The sequence below is a fragment of the Monodon monoceros genome, unplaced genomic scaffold (genome assembly GCF_005190385.1).
Source record: "Monodon monoceros isolate NGI ecotype Baffin Bay Population unplaced genomic scaffold, NGI_Narwhal_1 Super_Scaffold_16, whole genome shotgun sequence".
Taxonomy (NCBI): domain Eukaryota; kingdom Metazoa; phylum Chordata; class Mammalia; order Artiodactyla; family Monodontidae; genus Monodon; species Monodon monoceros.
Genome location: NW_021703772.1, coordinates 66,319,448 through 66,343,066, shown reverse-complemented (window position 1 = coordinate 66,343,066; position 23,619 = coordinate 66,319,448). Strand labels below are relative to the sequence as shown.

General features: G+C 34.7%; 1 protein-coding gene and 1 non-coding gene across 4 annotated transcripts in view; one reads left to right on the top strand and one right to left on the bottom strand.

The window, feature by feature from the left end:
- The window catches only part of SCN2A (sodium voltage-gated channel alpha subunit 2), a 149,544-nt gene that overhangs the window by 117,584 nt on the left and 8,341 nt on the right, over nt 1–23,619 (top strand). For all 3 annotated transcript variants that reach the window (XM_029224987.1, XM_029224989.1, XM_029224988.1), the window contains exons 18-25: nt 1,194–1,314; nt 9,669–9,823; nt 11,418–11,591; nt 15,320–15,442; nt 16,441–16,722; nt 18,017–18,070; nt 20,860–20,997; nt 21,363–21,467. In XM_029224987.1, coding sequence (XP_029080820.1) covers nt 1,194–1,314; nt 9,669–9,823; nt 11,418–11,591; nt 15,320–15,442; nt 16,441–16,722; nt 18,017–18,070; nt 20,860–20,997; nt 21,363–21,467 — 1,152 coding nt within the window. The remainder of the gene's footprint in view (nt 1–1,193; nt 1,315–9,668; nt 9,824–11,417; nt 11,592–15,319; nt 15,443–16,440; nt 16,723–18,016; nt 18,071–20,859; nt 20,998–21,362; nt 21,468–23,619) is intronic.
- On the bottom strand, nt 8,677–8,782 carry LOC114897377. Its single transcript, XR_003794101.1, has one exon. It is a non-coding gene; the product is annotated as a U6 spliceosomal RNA (small nuclear RNA).

Genomic DNA, 23,619 nt, shown 5'->3' with positions numbered 1-23,619 from the left:
CACCACTATGCCAAGGAAATATTTTATATAAAGAAAATTATTTTCAGGAAATAAAGGAACCAGCTTCCTCCGGAAATCCATAGAATCCTTAGCCCAAATATAATGTTTCCAGTACTGACTACAACATCTATTTTAGAGTGGGTTCAACATATTTCAATGTGCATTTTATCATATGCTTACCTCATCCCCTTTATAAAGTAGCTCCTATCAGCTCAGCCATTTCCTAATGTTATGCACTAATGGTAATAACATTGTAACAGGTCCGAGAATGCTGTGGCCCAAACTACTCTGATTCCATGTGGCACTCATACCTGGCCCTGTGTCATTCCTGCAGCATTTTAAGACCAGGTTAAAGACTGGATCCCTTCATTTATACTGATCCCATGAACGACCTGACCTGGCTAAAGTTTGTTGTACTTCAAGATTTAAAACAACTTCTTTCTATTATATTTTTCTTTTGGTGGTATTTGATTTAACCTAAAGGAAAACAAAACAACAACCAAAGATTCATTTCTGCATTTATTAACCGGAGAGGTAAGAGTGCCAGAGTAACAAGTAGTTTCCAAATGCACAATGAAACACAGGAGTGCATTGGCCAAAGAGAATGCAAAATATCAGCTCTTGCTATAAAGCTAACAATGTGCTGCTCTTTTCAGAATTAGAAAACTATAGAATATATTTAATAACAACAAGTGGTATATGTTTTCATGTCAATGAAAAGTGGGTAAATTTAGATTGTTGCTGTTTATGTGCATCTGATCAAATCTTTTCTGCATTTGACATGAAAATACACTCATACAGCTTTTGTTGGTCGGGTCACAATTTTAGAATAAAACAAACTAGACTGTTTGCAAACTAATTTACAAAAGCAAGATCACAGACCACAATACTACTCCGGCAGCTTACGTAAGATCTCTGCATGATTTTATTTCATAATCTCTCTCTATGCAGGAGCTTAATCAAAAATTATTTAAGTTGTTAGCACCATATTTTTAAAGGAAAAAATTTTCTGGTGCTGTATCTAATCTTGTGACCCCCACCTCTACTAAAGCGGACTGGCATTATGTTTAAGATATTCTTAAATTACAGATCAAGGAAATGAATACAGAAGACTTAAGGGCACGCCTTTGAAATTTTTATATTGTAGATTAAAGAAAATATTTTAAAAGCTTTTCTGTGGAATTGATTTTCAGAAGCTAAATGCAACTAGTTCATCTGAAGGCAGCACTGTTGACATAGGAGCTCCCGCTGAGGGAGAACAACCTGAGGTTGAACCTGAAGAATCTCTGGAACCTGAAGCCTGTTTTACGGAAGGTGAGGAAACAATGTGTGTACGCTCATTAGACTTCTCTGATCTAGCCATCTATTCTCTCCCTCCCGGGCTTGCTCTAATCGTCCATATCTGTCCAACAACTGTTCCTTTACTTGTCTGTTCGTTGCTTTTTCTATATCAAAACACAGATGATTTTTGAAAAGGTAAGATTTAATTTATGTAATCAGATATTCTATTTTTGTGAATCCTGTTCAACTTTAAGAAATGCTGTTAACTATCTGGGTTTTTTGGTGGCCTTCTAGAATCTTTGATAGGAGAGAAAGCCAAATCATACATCTCTCTCTTTAGCTTTAAAATAAAAAAGAAAACAATTTTAAATCAAAGAAGTAATTTATTGTTTACTGTTTTGTCAGGTCATAATGGGTATGAATTGATTAATGTATATTTCAAACTGTCCATGAATAACAATTACCTGTATCTGTCAAGGTCAAATATTTTTTATTAGCTCTGAATGATACTAGATTGTAGATAATGAAATGCCAAAATATACTAGTCATATAATACAGGGCTCCATGCCATTGGAGTAATACTAAGAGGATTTTGTGAAGAAAACTAAAATTATGTTATTTGAAGTATGCATCAGTTATCTCTTGAACAATAATGTTGTGTATCAAACCACCCAGAACTTCTTATCATATAACAAAAAAACATATATTTTTGCTCACAAGCCCATGGCTGGCTAGGTGGTTTTGCTGATCTTGGTTAAGATTAGTCATACGGCTGAGGTCTTAGATGAGACTGCTGCCTGACTCAGCTCCATCCACACACTGGCCCAGGCTTGTTCTCATAGTGAAAGCAAAGGAGCAGGAGAGGAAGCCTAAATGCCAAGCACTTAATCCTCCACTTACATCAGGTTTGCTTCTGTCCTGTTCACCAAAGCAGAGTCGCCAATCCAGATTCAATGTGGGAATGCGCTACATACAAAGAGGCGTAAAAAATTAGTGCAATATTACAGAGTATGAAATTCCTTATATTTCTTATGTAAATCACTATTGTAGGTACAGAACTTTTTCTCTAAAGCCCTAGGAATCACTTCATTCTTAACTCATTTTTTTAGTTAACAGCTATTTAACAATTCATACTATGTCTTAGACCCAGATTCAAAAATAATTGCTTAAGCAAAAGTTTATTTTAATAATAATGACTGTAGTAATGCTATTTAATTACAACTAATTCTAAAAGTGTTTCATTCATTTTCATTTTATTTAAGAACGTTAAAGCAGTTTTAATTTAGACTTAAGCTAACTTTAAAAATATGTGATTATACAAATGTTAGAAATCAAAATTGAGGTCAATAGGTTCAAGGCTTTTGCAGATGACTATGTTACATACACCTATTGCTTTTGGACTTAAATGCATTGGAGAAAACAAATATTTATATATTAATTGTCAATTTTTAAATTATTTCAGAGAAAGAGCTATTTGTTCAGCATAAGTTATGAGGGAAGCCACTTTTCTTCACTATTTCCTCCAAAATTCTGCACACATTTCAGTGATGTTGATTATGAAAAAAATTATGACTTTACGAAACATTTAAGTGGTATATCACAAAAATAATTTCTGTAGCATTAGTTATTCCTCCTTCCCAGACCATTAGCTTATTTTTAGGGTCACAATATATACATAATAATATTTATGGTAATATCAGCATTTGTCTTTTGTGAAGTTAAAAAAAGCATTTAAGTATGAAATGTCACCAACATAACATTATAGAAAACAAAAATAACACATAGACACCCACCAACCAACTTTAACAATTTGACTATTTTTGTAATATTTGCTTCAGACTTTTTATTTAAGAATAAAACAGAGACAGATTTGGCCCCTTTTGTACCCTTTCAGTATCCCATTCCCTTGCTTTTGTCTCAGAAGTGAATCAGTATCCCAAATTTGGCATTTATCCTTCCCACTAATGTTGGTCTTTTTATGTTAAACAGTGTTTTTTCATCCCATATCCTCTTTAGGGGAAAAAAAACCGTTAAATCCAGTTCCATTTAATTCATTACAACAAATATTTTCAGGGCATGTAATTCTTCTTAATCCTTTGGGAGTCAGAAATGTGAGAAAGATCTTGCCTCAAAGAAACAAGAAATACAACGCTATTTCTTTCTTTCTTGAGAAACTAATAACATTTAAGGGGACTTCATTAAATTTTCATGAAACAAAGGATATGATCTGGCTGACATTATAAAGTAGCATCTGTTAAATATTTGTGCATTAAAATATTAAGCTCCTTCAAAATGAGGTTTCCATTTTTCTATTCATTGAAGGAGAGCTCTCTGTCATGGTTAAAACTCTATGTCATGACTCCTCTCTCACACCCCAGCTCCCCAATATACTGTGTGCTGCCAGGTCCTGTCAACTCAGCAGTATCTTTTGATTCCTGACCACTATCACTAGCATTACCCTTGCTTTCACTTTCTTTAATGTTAAGTTGATTGAATCTCATAGACTCTGGACTCCTTTTCCATCTTCTCTCTTCTAGTCATCCACTGCCTTGTGCAGGTAAAGATCATTCTAAATCAGTATTCTCATCAGGTAAATCTCCATAACTCCCAAATAAATCCTTCAATGTTTTCCCCATTAGATAGCACATAAAATCTAAGTTCTCTAACTGAATCATTCGGGTCTTTTGAGATTGGCTTTAGAGTGTCTTTTCTAGTCTTGACTCCCAATTCTCTGCTTCACACAATTTCTAGACTTTTCCATCACCAAAGTTTATTAATATCACTTTTTCTGCATTCCTTTACAGCTCCATGTACTAGACCTGATTCTTACGCATCCTTCAAAGTCTAGCCCCAAGTCCACTTTTTCTGTAAAGCTCAGTATTAGAAATTTATTTTTTAACATCTTTATTGGAGTATAATTGTTTTACAATGGTGTGTTAGTTTCTGCTCTATAACAAAGTGAATCACCTGTACGTATACATATATCCCCATATCTCCTCCCTCTTGCGTCTCCCTCCCAACCTCCCTATCCCATCCGTCTAGGTGGTCACAAAGCACCAAGCTGAGCTCCCTGCGCTATGCATCTTCTCCCCGCTAGCTGTCTGTTTTACATTTGGTAGTGTATATATGTGCATGCCATTCTCTTACTTCATCCCAGCTAACCCTTCCCCCTCCCCATGTCCTCAAGTCTGTTCTCTACGTGTGCATCTTTATTCCTGTCCTGCCCCTAAGTTCTTCAGAACTTTTTTTTTTTTAGACTCTGTACATATATATGTTACAATACAGTATTTGTTTTTCTCTTTCTGAGTTACTTCACTGTGTATGACAGTTTCTAGGTCCATCCACCTCACTACAAATAACTCAATTTCGTTTCTTTTTATGGCTGAGTAATATTCCATTATATATATGTGCCACATCTTCTTTACCCATTCATCTGTCGATGGACACTTAGGTTGTTTCCATATCCTGGCTATCGTAAATAGAGATGCGATGAACATTGTGGTACATGACTTTTTTTGAATTATGGTTTTCTCTGGGTATATGCCCAGTAGTAGGATTGCTGGGTCCCATGGTAGTTCTATTTTTAGTTATTTAAGGACCCTCCATACTGTTCTCCATAGTGGCTGTATCAATTTACATTCCTACCAACAGTGCAGGAGTGTTCCCTTTTCTCCATACCCTCTCCAGAATTTATTGTTTGTAGATTTTTTGATGATGGTCATTCTGACCAGTGTGAGTTGATACCTTATTGAAGTTTTGATTTGCATTTCTCTAATGATTACTGATGTTGAGCATCCTTTCATGTGTTGGTTGACAATCTGTATATCTTCTTTGGAGAAATGTCTATTTAGGTCTTCTGCCCATTTTTGGATTGGATTGTTTGGTTTTTTTTTGATATTGAGCTGCATGAGCTGTTTATATATTTTGGAGATTAATCCTTTTTCCTTTGATTCATTTGCAAATATCTTCTCCCATTCTGAGGGTTGTCTTTTTGTCTTGTTTATGGTTTCCTTTGCTGTGCAAAAGCTTTTAAGTTTCATTAGGTCCCATTTGATTATTTTTGTTTTTATTTCCATTTCTCTAGGAGGTAGGTCAAAAAGGATCTTGCTGTGATTTATGTCATAGAGTGTTCTGCCTATGTTTTCCTCTAAGAGTTTGATAGTGTCTGGCCTTACATTTAGGTCTTTAATCCATTTTGAGTTTATTTTTGCGCATGGTGTTAGGAAGTGTTCTAATTTCATTCTTTGACATGTAGCTGTCCAGTTTTCCCAACACCACTTATTGAAGAGGCTGTCGTTTCTCCATTGTATATTCTTGCCTCCTTTATCAAAGGTAAGGTGACCATATGTGCATGGGTTAATTTCTGGGCTTTCTATCCTGTTCCATTTATCTATATTTCTGTTTTTTTTTTGCCAGTACCATACTGTCTTGATTATTGTAGCTTTGTAGTATAGTTTGAAGTCAGGGAGACTGATTCCTCCAGCTCTGTTTTTCTTTCATAAGATTGCTTTTGCTATTTGGGGTCTTTTGTTTTTCCATACAAATTGTGAAACTTTTTGTTCTAGTTCTGTGGAAAATGCCATTGGTAGTGTGATAGGGATTGCACTGAATCTGTAGATTGCTTTGGGTAGTATAGTCACTTTCACAATGTTGATTCTTCCAATCCAAGAACATGGTATATCTCTCCATCTATTTGTATCATCTTTAATTTCTTTCATCAGTGTCTTATAGTTTCCTACATACAGGTCTTTTGTCTCCTTAGGTAGGTTTATTCCTAGGTATTTTATTCTTTTTGTTGCAATGGTAAATGCGAGTGTTTCCATAATTTCTCTTTCAGATTTTTCATCATTAGTGTATAGGAATGCAAGAGATTTCTGTGCATTAATTTTGTATCCTGCTACTTTACCAAATTCATTGATTTGCTCTAGTAGTTTTCTGGTAGCATGTTTAGGATTCTCTATGTATGGGATCATGTCATCTGCAAACAGGGACAGTTTTACTTCTTCTTTAACGTTTTGGATTCCTTTTATTTCTTTTTCCTCTCTGATTGCTGTTTGAAAACTTCCAAAACTATGTTGAATAACAGTGGTGAGAGTGGGCAACCTTGTCTTGTTCCTGATCTTAGTGGAAATGGTTTCAGCTTTTCACCATTGAGAATGATGTTGGCTGTGGGTTTGTCATATATGACCTTTATAATGTTGAGGTAAGTTCCCTCTATGCCTACTTTCAGGAGGGTTTTTATCATAAATGGGTGTTGAATTTTGTCAAAAGCTTTTTCTGCATCTATTGAGATGATCATGTGGTTTTTCTCCTTCAATTCGTTAATATGGTTTATCACATTGATTGATTAGTGTATATTGAAGAATCCTTGCATTCCTGGGATAAATGCCACTTGATCATGTTGTATGATCCTTTTAATGTGCTGTTGGAGTCTGTTTGCTAGTATTTTTTTTTTTTTTTTGCTAGTATTTTATTGAGGATTTTTGCATCTATATTCACCAGTGGTATTGGCCTGTAGTTTTCTTTCTTTGTGACATCTTTATCTGGTTTCGGTATCAGGATGATGCTGGCCTTGTAGAATGTGTTTGGGAGTGTTCCTCCCTCTGCAATATTTTGGAAGAGTTTGAGAAGGATACATGTTAGCTCTTCTCTTAATGTTTGATAGAATTCGCCTCTGAAGCCATCTGGTCCTGGGCTTTTGTTTGTTGGAAGATTTTTAATCACAGTTTCAATTTCAGTGCTTGTGATTTGTCTGTTTATATTTTCTGCTTCTTCCTGGTTCAGTCTCAGAATGTTGTGCTTTTCTAAGAATTTGTCCAGTTCTTTCAGGTTGTCCATTTTATTGGCATATAGTTGCTTGTAGTAATCTCTCATGATCCTTTGTATTTCTGCAGTGTCAGTTGTTACTTCTTCTTTTTCATTTCTAATTCTATTGAGTCTTCTCCCTTTTATTCTTGATGATTCTGGCTAATCGTTTGTCAATTTTGTTTATCTTCTCAAGGAACCATCCTTGAGTTTTATTGATCTTTGCTATAGTTTCCTTCATTTCTTTTTCATTTATTTCTGATCTGATCTTTACGATTTCTTTCCTTGTGCTAACTTTGGGGTTTTTTGTTCTTCTTTGTCTAATTGCTTTAGGTGTAAGGTTAGGTTGTTATTTGAGATTTTTCTTGTTTCTTGAGGTAGGATCGTATTGCTATAAACTTCCTCTTAGAACTTCTTTTGCTGCATCCCATAGATTTTGGGTCGTCGTGTTTTCATTGTGATTTGTTTCTAGGTATTTTTTTATTTCCCCTTTGATTTCTTCAGTGATCTCTTGGTTATTTAGTAGCATATTGTTTAGCCTCCATGTGTTTGTATTTTTTACAGATTTTTTCTGGTGACTGATATCTAGTCTCATAGCGTTGTGGTCGGAAAAGATACTTGATAAGATTTCAGTTTTCTTAAATTTACCAGGGCTTGATTTGTGACCCAAGATATGATCTATCCTGAAGAATGTTCCATGAGCACTTGAGAAGAAAGTGTATTCTGTTGATTTTTGATGGAATGTCCTGTAAATATCAATTAAGTCCATCTTGTTTAATGTATCATTTAAAGCTTGTGTTTCTATATTTATTTTCATTTTTCATGATCTGTCCATTGGTGAAAGAGGGGTGTTAAAGTCCCTTACTATTATTGTGTTACTGTCGATCTCCCCTTTTATGGCTGTTAGCATTTGCCTTATGTATTGAGGTTGTCCTGTGTTGCGTGCATAAATATTTACAATTGTTGTATCTTCTTCTTGGATTGATCCGTTGATCATTATGTAGTGTCCTTTTTTTGTCTCTTGTAATTGTCTTTATTTTAAAGTCTATTTTGTCTTATACGAGAATTGCTACTCCAGCTTTCTTTTGATTTCCATTTGCATCGAATATCTTTTTCCATCCCCTCACTTTCAGTCTGTATGTGTCCCTAGGTCTGAAGTGGGTCTCTTGTAGACAGCAGATATACAGGTTTTGTTTTTGTATCCATTCAGCCCGTCTTTGTCTTTTGGTTGGAGCATTTAATCCATTTACATTTAAGGTAGTTATCAATATGTATGTTCCTATTACCATTTTCTTAATTGTTTTGGGTTTGTTATTGTAGGTCTGTTCCTTCTCTTGTGTTTCCTGCCTAGAGAAGTTTCTTTAGCATTTGTCGTAAAGCTGGTTTGGTGGTGCTGAATTCTCTTAGCTTTTGCTTGTCTCTAATGGTTTTAATTTCTCCGTTGAATCTGAATGATATCCTTGCTGGGTAGAGTAATCTTGGTTGTATGTTTTTCCTTTTCATCACTTTCAATATGTCCTGCCACTCCCTTCTGGCTTGCAGAGTTTCTACTGAAAGGTCAGCTGTTAACCTTATGGGGATTCCCTTGTAAAAAATATGGAACACTTCATGAATTTGCCTGTCATCCTTGTGCAGGGGCCATGCTAATCTTCTCTGTATCATTCCAGTGTTTTATATGTGTTGCCAAAGTGAGTGCAGTATTAGAAATTAATCTGCTAGTAAACTCTCAAAATACCTATTTTGCTTTCTATAACTGTAATATCTGTGGGCAAATCTCCCCTACTCAAAATACACATTCTTTTTAGACAAGGCTGTGTTTCACACATTCTGGTTTTAGAACTTGTCCAATACAATTCCTTGAATAAACAGCTATTCAATAAATATTTGTTGACAAGCCTTTGATATAGTAGACTGCAAAGGTGTCTGTTACATTATTGCTGATAATAGCTAGAGTTAAAGAAACATAAATATTCAATAATAGGTGGTGTGATGAATTGGGAGACTGAGATTGACATATGTACACTAATATGTACAAAATGGATAACTAATAAGAACCTACTATATAAAAAAATAAATTAAATAAAATACAAAATAATGTTCAATAATAGTGGAATCTTTATATAAATTTTGTTTATGGCTGGTAATCTTATTTAGAGAAGCATGTGAAACCTTTCAAAATTCTATTTACTTGTAACAAAAAGGGAAATGTTTATATTATACCATTAAGTTAACTAATTAGAAATCAAATATATATAAAGTCTGTATATGAGTGGAATCATACTCATAGGATAAGGATAGGATGGAAATATCAACTTTTGGTGATTTTACTTCTTTCTGTTGTTCTATAATATGCTTTTATAATGCAATATAATTCATTATAATAGTCCCATAAACACTAAAAAGTAGTTGTTGAATGAATGAGTAAAAAAAGTATAGATGATTTCTATTTCTACAAGTGAAAGCCATATTAAAAACTAGTTATTTACAATATATCAGGTAATAATGTAGATGAATCTCACACCAACACAAATATACATAATCAAAGAGTAATTTTTTTCTTCATTTACTTTGACATATTTTAGACTGTGTGCGGAAGTTTAAGTGTTGTCAGATAAGCATAGAAGAAGGCAAAGGGAAACTCTGGTGGAACTTGAGAAAAACTTGCTATAAGATAGTGGAGCATAACTGGTTTGAAACCTTCATTGTCTTCATGATTCTACTCAGCAGTGGGGCACTGGTAGGTGAAATATGATTTGCTCTTTTACTTTTACCTGAAGTCCTTCGCCTTTCCCCTTAATGAACCTCCTCTTACATGTTTTTACAGCAAGGTGTTTGTGAATATGAGAGACATTGTATGATATTTTTAGCACACTACTTAAATAGCAATTTTCATTGTTCTGCAATAAGCCTCAAATTGAATCAAATTTAGATCAGTATGATTTTTTGTGAATATTTAAGGAAGGATCTTTCTTTTAGTCATCAGAACCAGTTCCTGTTAAGAATGAGTATGTAGACATGATATGGGATTATCAGCTAAATATCAAACTGTTTAACATAAGCTCCATTGCTACATAAAACCCACCTGTCTTGTTCATGCTGATTCACTAGTGCCAATCACATTGAATGGCAAATAGCAAACTAACTTAATTACCAATGAGTAGCAAAGTGAAAGCATTACAAACTTATTTTATATCTGATTTCATTCCACAGAATGGTCAATTTGGTCAAAATATTGATTAATATAATGAAAACAGTGTGTCCCGTTTTCCATTTGGTAATGTAAATGTGGTTACATTTCTTTTATTTGTTTATTTTTCTATTAGTTGCTAGTGTTTGGTGAGTTGATTTTAGTAGGAGGATCATGGCATTATATCTGGAGGCCTCAAAGCCCACCTCTGATTTGATTAAGGATTCTGCAGCCTGTCATGTACTTGGAGCAAAGAAGGTCAGCTCTGTGTTTTAATGGCAAGTAGAGAGGGAACTGTGACATCTTGTCGGTGACTAGTGCCCTTGCTGTAGCAGCTCACGGTTATCAATTACACCCAGTCAGAGATCACCAAAATGCACCAACATGCACAAAGGCTGGCTTCTGAGGGGGCTTCTAGCTTCAGCTATAGAGTTGAAAAGCATTTAGGCCCTTGTATTGAGCCCCACTTACAAGCCCCGATCCCCCTTTTCTCCAAAAAAAAATAAAATTCTCCTTTCTCCTTGATCCAGACCACCAGGTTACCCTGATAGTTTTTCTTGTAAGAGGACTGAATTAGATAAATGCTCTTTTCATTCCAGAAGGCCTAGGGACTCCTGCAAATGAATTCCCCCTCCCTTTCCAAAGAGCTCTGCAAAATAATGGCAAAGGGAGGTTCTAGATATACACCACACACATGCCCAGATTGAGCAAGAGAGATAGAGGAGCAAGCTAGAGATCATAATCCATTCCCCTTTCCCAGGCTAAGGGGGCTCCTTGCCTTACATTTGCATTACTGAAGGGCTACAGTCCACAACTCTGCACTGAACAAAGCAGATCTGCTTGCAGATGATTTTCTGCCTCCTGCTGTAGAGAGAAGCAGCTGGCAGTGTCTCAAAAATTTTAAGCTCTTTTGGGGTACCCTGATACCAAAATTTAAACATTATTTGAATTAATTGGTTGATAAATGCTCAGTCAACTGTCGTTTGCATATAGATAACTATAAAGCAAAGTGCAGCTCTGGGAAGCACAAAGTGTTCCACCCATAAGCACCTGAGAACAGGCTTGCAGCATGTTTTTCTCTAATAAAATACCAATTAGAGACAGTTCATGAAAATGAAATTCAGTGAAGCTTTTTCACTTACAGGCCTTTGAAGATATATATATTGAACAGCGAAAAACCATTAAGACCATGTTAGAATATGCTGACAAAGTTTTCACTTATATATTCATTCTGGAAATGCTTCTCAAGTGGGTTGCATACGGCTTTCAAGTGTATTTTACCAATGCCTGGTGCTGGCTAGATTTCCTGATTGTCGATGTGAGTATTCTGAACATTCTTGTTTCATTCTGTTGGCATGTGAATGATATGTGCTAGCAATGGTGCCTGGCACATAAAAGGCACTTAGTAAGTACTGCATGGCCCCAAATATAAATGATGGTTCCCATCTTCCCAATAAGAAAATGCCCCAAAACAATTTTTTTGCTGGTTTAAATGTATATACTTTCAGAGATGAAACAGTCAAATGGAACTTATTGTATGTATTGGTTTAGTTTAAATTAATATTTAAGATTCCAAGTTATACAAAATAATATATTACCATAGAAGTTTTGCTTTTATCACTCTCACATTTCATACAATAACTGTATTTAAATTCTTCAAGGGCATCTTTGATGTTACTATATTCATCATCACCAGAGTCTGTTGCAAAGTGTTTGTCCCACAGGTGGATTACTAATTCCAAAAAATTTGAAAGTCCAAATAGCAAGAGACACTTCTTGATTTGTATGATGGCAGAAACAGATTGGCTATTGGACCAATTATTTAAAAGTTTTGTGAAACCACGATGGTGTTGAAAATAAAGATGCAGTATCAGAATATGAAGCTTTAAAAATATGAATATAAGGTTATTCCCTGATTTTTGAGGGAAAATTCTGAGGAAGATCTCACCTTTTTTAATGCATATAATATCTTAACTAAAAAAAAAAATTTAAATCACTTTCATTTAGTTTTGGAGATTTACTTCTTAAACCCCTTTTAAATTAATAGTCCATTTTGAAAGACTAGAAAGGAACTTAAAGGCCTTTTGTCTAGAAAAGACTAGGCGAGCCAGTGAGAATAGGGAACAGGACACCTGCGGGGAGGGGACGGGTGATGCTCAGAGCTAAGGGAGGAGGAGGGCTCTGGAATTTTCAGGAAAGCACAATGTGTTAAGTAGTGTACTTTAAAGATAATATTCTGTTGATTATAATAATTCCTTGGCAATTAAAGATGTATTTTGAAATATAAAATTTACATATGTTGCTAGCAAAGAAAAAAATGGACCCTTTCATAGAGAAAATTATTTTTTACAACTTCAGGTGAAAAATATATCAACTTTTAATTTAGTAGGAGTTTTCTGATCACCAAACAGGAAAAAATTTGTAAGAGACAAAGAGAATTCTTTGAATTTAAGAGACAAAAATATCTTTTTTCCCTTGAATCTGCCTAAAGCAAATCTATTCTTAAATAACATATAGAGCTACATGAAGAATTATATCAAAAGTTTACCGGCAATGAAATAAGACAATAACTAATACTTAAAACCACATCTGTGTGGACATTACAAACAAAGCAAAAATATACCAAGACAGTACCAGTTGTTTTATTTGTATAATGAGATTATGGATGATACTTTTCTTTATTTTCTGTATATGTTATGATTTTTAATAAAAATATCTGGTATTTAATATATCTATGTGATAATAAAGGCATTAAGTCAACACTACCTAAATATAAAGAAATTCTTAAGAGAAATCTAGTTGAAGTCTATAAACTGCTACTCATATTACCTAGCATACCCTGATATTTACCTTCTTAGATTTAAGAAAACTATTATGATAATGTATTAAACTAATCCATACTTTGCTTTATGTCAAATATATTTATTGAGCATCTATTTTGTTATGGAAGAGACAAATATGAATGCCATTTTTCTGGGCCTATGGGAGCTTACAGACAACTAGTGAGGACAGATAGTATACAGCGAGAAGATGACATCTATATTAAAAGTGCCGTCTGCTTCACTGAGGAAAGAGCAAAGGCTTCATGAGGCCAGGGCAGTGTGAGCTGGCTTTTGAGGGATGACATGTCAGCAGGTACAGATGAGGGGAAGGACACCAAAGCCTTAAAGACACTGATGCATGCCAAGCAGGGCTTGTTCACAAAACAAGTGAGGGAAAGCGTTCTGTAATTGGATGATAAGGTAAGAAAGGTAAGTTGGAGAAGAGGTTGAAGGACCTGAGATGCCATACAAAGAGATTTAGATTTACGATTTAGTAATGAAGCCGCTAAAAGATTGTCTATGGAAAGTGACAAGAAAAGCTCGCTCTTTCAGGGAGAGAAATTTGGTGGAGGTGTCAGTGATGGAATAGAAGGAGATTACTATTTACAGGCCAAAGACCAATAAAGATCAAAAAGAGAAGAGGGGGCTTCCCAGGTGGCGCAGTGGTTGAGAGTCCGCCTGCCGATGCAGGGGACACGGGTTCGTGCCCCGGTCCGGGAGGATCCCACACGCCGCGGAGCGGCTAGGCCCGTGAGCCATGGCCGCTGAGCCTGCGCGTCCAGAGCCTGTGCTCCACAAAGAGAGAGGCCACAACAGTGAGAGGCCCGCGTACCGCAAAAAAAAAAAAAAAAAAAAAAAAAAAAGAGAAGAGGGTCTACAGGTATCTCCTTTTCATATTCAGCTACACAAGACATGTAAATTTGAATATTTTACTACTTCTTTAGCCAATAAATACTACCCCGGTTCAGAATTTTTTTTCTTATGTCTAACTTTTATCTTTCCTCCTTTAATTTATGCCTAGCTCTTTTTCATTTTGTCTTTAGAGAAGATAAAGTACTATAGGTCCTCTTGTTTTATATGTAGAAGATCTTCACAACAAATGATAATTCAGTAACTATTTTTCAGTTATCTGTGAAGAGACTTACAAAGCCTAAAAGTTTAGATTTTAGGAAAAATATAAAAACCACCTCAGAATTTTTTATAGATTAATTTTTTCTAAATTTAAAGGTTTTTCTATCTCAGAGGACATGTGCAAAATTAGTTCGAATAAGTCAAGTTTTGTTGTAAAAATTTTCTCTGTGCTTCACTTATTTTTCTTAAAAAATGTATTTTTTAAATATACACTAACACCATATTCTTAAAACCTATATTACACATCTGTTTTCAGTTTTCTACTTTTGAAATTCAGGTGCACTTTAGGAGAAAATATCTTTTTTTAGTTTATATGGCTTTAATGAGTTTTCTATGTATTTTCAAAGGAAATCAGACATTTCTGTGCCACCTATGGCAGTTGTTCTTTTCCTTTTTAGCTGAGATTTTACAACTTCTATCAACTGCATTAGTCATCTGTGTAAATGACTAAAGAAAACATTTTTCTGACAATTTCTAATTAGTTATACTAAAATCTCAACATTTTTTAATGAATTATTTTAATTTTCCCTAATTAATGATCTTATGCCCTCACACTGACATTTACAGGAAGACTAAGCCACTGTTTAGAAACCTAGATCTTTCTGAATGTGTTTATATTCAGAGTCAATAGTGGTTTGTGTAGTTTACTTGCATACTTGTACTAAGTTTTAATTTCTCTTTCAGGTCTGCTCAGTAATATGAGGAATGATAAAGTTTTACAGATCTATAGATGAAAATTTCATTTCGGTGTCATTCTTTTTCTTGCTTTACATTTAATTTTTAAAAATTTTCTTGTCAAGAATCTTGAAAAAAAACACATATAGTTTCTTCTTTTTCCTAAGTTTATAGCAGTAGTTTTCAAAGTGTGGCTCACAGGCCAGTATCATTAGCCTCACCTGGGAACTCGAAGAAATGCAAATTCTCAGGCCCTACCTCAAACCTTGGCCAGCAATTTGTGTTTACAGCAAGCTCTCCAGGTGATTCTGATACTCACTAAAGTTTGAGAACTACTGGTTTATTACATAGAGCAAGGTTGAATTGTATAAGCATTTTTGTTTGTAAATGAGAAAACTGTGTTGCTTTTTCTGTATAGGTCTCATTGGTTAGCTTAACTGCAAATGCTTTGGGTTACTCAGAACTTGGTGCCATCAAATCCCTCAGAACACTAAGAGCTCTGAGGCCATTGAGAGCCTTATCCCGGTTTGAAGGAATGAGGGTAAGACCAAATGCTTTAGAATTTGTTGGAATTAGAATTGAGAACAAACTGCTGCTTTGAACCTTAGACATGACAAATCCATGCTGAATTTGTGTCTTCTACATTCAGACTCACATAACCAATCAATCAGTAATATTTGTCAGACATCCATAAACTTGACATTGTTGGAGGCACTCACAGAACCTAATGCCTGAATGGTTGCTTCTAATTAGAAACAATTAGATTGCTTCTAACTAGATTTGTTCACTCTGTGGGAAGTTGCTAGCATGTTGTATAGGCTTCTGATGTGAGTCAAGATTAGTTATATTCCTTCCATTTATAAACGTGCACAAAATCCCACTCACTGTAATTTGAAACCACCACATCGTTCCTCATCATTTTTCTTCCCTGTTCCATATGATGTATTTTGAGCCTTTTAAAGTTCAAATCTGGCCTTTTCGCTTTCAAACGAAGGCTGAGATGGCTAAAAAGTAGGTCATCTGTGGAAATCTAACACTCATTTAGAAAGGTGGTACAAAAGAACTCAGAGGAATTTGTGCTGCCATTTGTCATCCCCTGGGGCACAAAACCTGAGACCACATACCCTCAGCACTGAGGAAATGGTGATGCCCTGTCTCCCTACATTTAGCTATTCAAAAAAGAACTTTTAGATGCTTTTTTTTGTGATATTTCAAAAGAGTTACTTAGGACTTTCTCTGAATGTTGCAAAAACAACCAGAAACAGATGATGTGTGTAGGTGTGTGTGCTCCTATGTCTGTATGCACATGATTGCATAGAAAGGAATGGCTAGCTCTTAAATTCTTTTCACTTTACCAATTTAAAATCTACTGTTTTTGAAGTAGCTGTTTTAATTTTTTAAAAAGAGAATCAAACTTTCAGTACTAGAATGATTTTCATATTTTCTATATCAAGTTTGCATATATAATGACCAAATTCCTAGTCCTTCCATAGATCTGACTCTCTTTTCACTTCTTTTTCCATCTCATTTCTGTGCCAGGTTGTTGTCAATGCTCTTTTAGGAGCCATTCCATCCATAATGAATGTACTTCTGGTTTGTCTGATCTTTTGGTTAATATTCAGTATCATGGGAGTGAATCTCTTTGCTGGCAAGTTTTATCACTGTATTAACTACACCACTGGAGAAATGTTTGATGTCAGCGTGGTCAACAACTACAGTGAGTGTAAGGCCCTCATAGAGAGCAACCAAACTGCCCGGTGGAAGAACGTGAAAGTCAATTTTGATAATGTGGGACTCGGGTATCTTTCTCTACTTCAAGTAGTAAGTAACCACCTTATTATTCACTGTGATGTATTATGAAAAGGAGTCCAAAATTCTTCTTTCTCAGTGTTTGCAAATAAATACTTCCTCAAGCCCATCTGCCTAGATTCTTCCTCAGTCATGGCCGAACTGTCTTTTCTGCACCATGTTGAAAACTGGACAGCTCTACAAAGTTTATAGTCTCTCAGACTAAGCCTTAGGTTCCCAGCACAGGTCTTTGTTACTGAGATTTCTGTGTAGGTTCCTACTGTTTTCCCCCATCCCTAATCTAAGCAAAGTAGAGGCAGTGGCCTGAGGGTGGGGTTAGAAAGGCGGTGGGGAGAGGGGTGGTAGATTTCTGTCCTCCTTCTCAGGTACCAGACAGTCTCTAAACCCTCACCAAGTCTCCACCCGCCCAACCTTCACCAACACCGTAACCAAATGTACCCTCACACGAACTCTACCTTGATTCCCCTCTTCCTTCCTGCTGCTTGAATGCTTTCAGATAGGGAGATTGCTCTCTTGCAAATGAAAACCTTCCTATCAAGTCTACTATGTCTGCTATAATTTCATAAAAATCCATTCAACTTCTCAACTGACCACTCTAAGTCATGTCCACATGCTCCCTGAGATGATCCACCTACACAATACCCAACACTAGGTAAATATTGCAGGGTCCTGTGGCACTAAGGAACTGAAAAAAAATGTACAAGACTTATCTTCAGGATTACTATGCCCACACAAAACCAAAATATTTTAAAAAGTAAATTGCAATTAAATATAATGTTTGCTTCAGATTATAATGCTGCTTTTTATAGAATAACTGCCTCAAAATAGTATATTTAGCAATACTGAGGAGGATTTCAAGAACAAACCATCATGATTGATGGTTAGTGATAATACCACTTACAAAGGGATGAGCAGAAAAGAAAGCATTAAGATCAAACAACACAGCATATTTTTTCATTTGTCTGAAGGTAGTACTATATACGTGAAATTATTTCATGTTATATTCTTTAGATACAGCAGAGTCAAAAGTTATTGATAATTGCTTTTATGATAGCATATTGTTGTAATCCATCATGATTTCATTATAGATGTTAAAGTTGCATAAAAAGATGTTATAGAAGAACGCAAAGGAAGAGTTTTCAATGCATATGTTATAAAACTTTGCCCAAAGAGTTTAAATATTAATTCAAAACTATTTTATATACCTGTTTTGAATGAATCTTGGTCAATCAATCTGATATTGAATCTCTTTTCTAGAATTATAATTTGTGAGGGAAAAAATTAAATGATGTGACTTTTTTTACAGGCCACATTTAAGGGATGGATGGATATCATGTATGCAGCTGTTGATTCACGAAATGTAAGTCTGTTTAGAGAGAAAATTGTTTAATTTGATCCAGTGAATATTTCTGAAGTGTTGTTATTTAGTGATATTGTCAATAAAGTGAAATCATAGGTAAATTTATAGATTACATCTATATTAGAAAAATAAAATATTCAACCTTATATTACACTTTCCAAAATTTGATTTAAATGTATTTCTCTACTCACTGTGAATCTTTTAACATATCTTTCCTAGTATCTAGCATGGTACCTGGCACTTAAAAATTTGTTGACTCTATTTGTAAAATGAGACATCTTATTTTTGGTTCTGATAGTTCTGGCCATGAATTAAAAGCCTGCACAGGCACTTTCTTCATCTGTCACAGATTTCTTCCAGGTTTTGATCTTTCCTCTGATAGGAAGGATCTGACTAGTGGTGAAAAAAGCAAACAGAAAGCAAAATAAACATATAAAAAAATCCTAATGGTGTTTCTCTCTGGGAAGTGAGATTTTTGTGGTAGAAAAAAGGCCTTTCATAATCTACCTTATACACATCAGCACTTTTGAAATTTTTTGTATAATCTCCATTAATTTCTCACTAACAATAAGGGAGGAAATCACATTTTGCAAAAGAGATTGGCTTCTGATAATATTGCCAGAGTATAGTAATTAAGCTCAAAATATTATATCCCTGACACCAAAAACCAGGTGGTAACTTAGAAAGAATTCCCGATTTTTTTTTCACCTTATTTAAAAAAAAAAAAAAAAAAGAATGAAAGCGCTTAACACCCTGCATTGTATCTATTACTATCAGGAATCCCAGTTATGGGGTTTTTTGAATAATAGTTACAATTTATTATGTATTACCACTCACTGTGCTGGCTTTCTTACATTATCTCATTTTTTGCAGTGGTTTCCTACCTATTTGATTAATTCATTTAAAATTCTCTCCACCTTTCTTATCAATAACCTACATGACACACAACTTGCTTTCAGTTTCTTCCTTAGTAACCTAGCATACACTGTCTGCTATGTAACCCCTCAGCATTCAAGCACTTCACAAAAGATGTAGTCCAATTGGCCACTATAATTATGACAAGTTATTCACTCTTACTCTCATTAGTTAATAGAGAAATGCAAATTTAAACCAAAATTAGATATTACCTACAAACCTTCCTGATTGGCAATATTAAAAAGTTTGACAATACCAAGTGCTGCTAAGAATAAACAGCAGCAAGAACTCTAGTATGCTGGTTGGGGGGAAATGGATAAATATTCCTTTAAAAAAGTTGAACATTACCAACATTATTCGTTAAAGTTCAAGATATTCTTTAACCCCACAATTCCATTTTTAGCAATATATTCTATAGAAACTTGTGTACATATATAGGAGAATCTATGTATAAGAATGAGCATAACTTTTTTTGCAGTAGTGAAAAACTGGAAACAACTCAAAAGTAGTAGAAATAGGCAAATATTGAATATTAAACAGTATTGAAAATGATATATGAATCCAGTATACATAATAATGCAGATGAATCTTAAAATGTAACTGTTATAACAAATGTGTCTACTAGACAAAATGTAGGCACAACTAACCTTATTGTTCAAGAATGCATACTTAGGTTCTAACTCTAGAGAAAAAGCAAGGAAATAATTACTGTAAAAGTCAGGATAATGATTACCTCTAGCAGGGATGGTAGAATTTATGTTTGGGAAGGATACACCAAGGGTTTCTGACATCTTGGGTTGTAAAGTTCACTTTAAAAGAGTTTATTACATCTAACACTTATGTACTGTGCACTTTTGTGTTTGCATTGTATTTAATTTTAAGACATTTTAAAATATTTTATATCACTGTCCACTACACACATGCATAAATAAAATAGAAGTCTTATCAAAGAATAGGCAGTTTTACAATATTCCCAATATTTTCTATTTTACCCTATTTCATTAGAAAAAAAATTCCATGTTGGCCATTACCCTCTAAATTGATTTCATGACACAATGGGTCATTACCTGCATTCATTGTCACCTGTGACTAGTTAACTGAGTTGGTTAGAACAATGTCCTGTGAGACCTGAACTACAGGTTACAGCCAAAGCTTAAACCAACCATCATACTTTTTTCGTCAGAACTGTGCTGGATGAGAGAGGGCATCATTGTTACAAAAACAATGCCTAAGGCCTGCTGAATAGGATGAATCAATAGACTCATTTTCAGGATGGAAAGATCCTACTGATGTACCTATGTCCACACGTACAGTAATAATTCTAGTCTATCAACAGAAATATGTAATAGAAATCAAACCTTTACTCTTAACCTATTACTATTGACCAGGTGCTGTTCTAACACCTCTCATATATGATAGTAACATTTAACCTTCCCAACTACCATATGAGGAGTAGGTTCTATATTTTTCCATTTTACAGATGAAGAAACTGAGTCAGAAAGGGTAAAATTTGAAAGTTTTTAACATAGAATATTGTGACTACAACACCTCTTCTGTAGGAAGAGGAAATCCTCACTTTGCATGCCCCATTGAGGTCTTGAAACTTCATTGCAAGTTCATTCATAATCTAGGCATTTATTGGGTGAAATTAATCTTAATTATTCAGACTTTTCTATGAGTTGTTTCATTTTCTCAAGTCAGTGAACCTTATTAAAGACTCGTCAATAGGTGTTAGATTTGATGTTTCATAAAATCTGTTTAATTTTTTTTAATTTCCAGTGATAGAAACATGCTTTGAGAATCGAAAATTCACTGATGTCTTTTTTATGAAACATGGAGTAGGTCTAATAGTTATCATTTTTCATATTTTGTAGGTAGAATTACAACCCAAGTATGAAGACAATCTGTACATGTATCTTTATTTTGTTATCTTTATTATTTTTGGTTCATTCTTTACTCTGAATCTTTTCATTGGTGTCATCATAGATAACTTCAACCAACAGAAAAAGAAGATAAGTATACTAAAATTTCATCTTTGCTCTAAAATGTGAACTAAACATATCACACCGTTTCCTTTTGGCTCCAAATGCAGTCAACAAAAAGAAAGAATATAAAATTCAGAAATTGTTTTGAGAGACTTAATCATCTATGAGTTTTTAAGTGATTGATAATTCAGATAGCATGTACTGATATTTCCAGTATAGAAATCTGACTAATATGGCATAATTTATGCATTGAATATATGCATCTCTAAAATACGTATATTAATTACTAGCATTAGAATAGAATGTGGAGCCATTTTTCACACAATTACTAAGATGAATTTTGTAGCTAGCAAAGAACGTGATTTTTACAAGTTTTTCTTTCATTTCTTTACTTTGGAGGTCAAGACATTTTTATGACAGAAGAACAGAAGAAATACTACAATGCAATGAAAAAACTGGGTTCAAAGAAACCACAAAAGCCCATACCTCGACCTGCTGTAAGAATAACATACTTTCATCATCAATAAAAGCTATGCTATCTATCACTTTTACAGCCCAAATTGCTAGATACTAATTTTTGTGCATTTGCAAAACAAAGTTTTTGCCTTAGCAATGTGGCTAGCTAGTCTAAATAGCCTAAGTATTTGTAATTTATATATACATACTATGTAGAAATTATGTAATCTATTTTATACACAGACATAAAATACATATTAATAATAATGTTCAGACTTATATGCCAATATTATTCCATAGGATTGATGTCACTGAGGAGCTTCTAATAATGCAGAGAAGAAAACATATTCATAGATACATAGTGTGGGAATATTGAATGTTCTCAGAGTGCAGTGGGGACCAATTGGGATAATTGGTACCTCTTGGATATGCCCCATATTCTGTCCAACTTTGCAGATTGAATGGAATCATTAATGGAAAAAGTCACAGGTCTTGTTTTTTCCTGGTTTTTAAGAAAAATCTATTTCCTCCTAGCATCTTGCCCCTAAATCAGATGACATCATTCTTTAAGACTTTTCATGGCTATTCCAATTGTATATTTGCCAATGGCTACTGGTTCTGTTTGGTTGCTTCAAGGAATTGTTGTCAGGAGAGTTCCTGAGTTTTTCTATGTTTCAGAAGTCCTCCCCCAAGGTATACATGGTACAAGGCAATCCAGTGTTCCCAAGGAATCATGACTCCATGACTCCATTAGTGACGATGTAAAACTGGCCAAGCTAAAACTGGCCATGCCCATGTTTTGTTTGTAAGTTAGCCAAAAGCTCAAAGAAAGTGGATAGTTATATTGGACAAAACATTAGGAATGGACAATTTGGGCCTACTCTTTGAGAAATAATACAACTTGAATGGATGGGGAGTAAAGCAGAGTAATGCCCTATATAAGAAAACATATACTCCAAAGCCATGGAAATAAATATTGCAGTGGAGAATAGTGATATATTTGAAATAGTGAGTAGTAAACACAAGGTTTTCTGGGTTAAATGAGTCAAGGTTACCACTATGAGTCTGAAGAAATCGATCTTAATTAAGCCAAATGAAAATATAATATAGTTAAGTGAACAGCACAGTAATGTGAAGAAAAAGAATTTTAGAGACTGGCATGAGAAGATGTTAGAGACAAAATAGTGCTGGGCCTTGGACAAGAAGATGAACCCTTATATACAAGAAGATGAGTCCACAATATGGGGTCATGCCAATAGGACTGGAACATAGGAAATAAATGAGCCAACAAGAAGATTCAGTGGGATGAGGCAGCTATAAAATATAGGAAAAGAGGGAGGATTATTATTATCTACATTTCATTATGTAGATAATGAAAAATGTAAAACAGTTAATGTTTTGTGAAATTACTGATTGCACTAACATAAAGTCTTATAAAGGCATTTGGAAAAATTAGGTCTTATGAATACGAGACAAAGATTTTAGAGTTGTCATTGTCAGACATAATTCAGTTGAGCTCTGAAGCTTAGATTCATTTTTGAAAGATAATTAGAATATATATATAAAAAAAAAAGACCCAAAAAGTTCTGAGCATGAAGCCTTGGGCACTTCACCATTATAGGAAGAGGTAAATCAGTGAAGGAGTGAGATTTATCAATAGGCAACATATATATGTAGATAAATGATTGAGAAAGAAATTTTTAAATGGCTGTTTAATTACATCAAATGACATAGGTTTACCTGGACAGGGACAGGGATGCACAGGAAACGATCAGTGCACTTAACTAGACTATTATTGGCAACAATTTGGCAAATTAAGAAATGATTTGGTAAAATCCATCCTTTCAGTCATTCATTAACAATGTACTGTGCTAAACATTTGGATTTAAATATCGAGCAATAAAGAGTCTATTTGGTAATCAAATAGTCACCCCAACAAATATAGAAATATCCAAGAAGGAAAGATCCATTTGGCTATGAGAGCTGATAAGAAAGAGGGGACTGATGAATCAGGGAAGTTAGGGAAGGCTTCACTGAAGCATGAGCTGAGGCATGGAGAAGAATGAGGAAGCGTCAGTAGGCAATGTGGGAAGAGAAGAGGAATGTATATGTGAAGGCCCTGAGGTAGGAAAGCCAGTGAACTGGAGTGCAGAGGGTGGGGGTTCATTTGGGACATGGGGAGAATGAAGAGGT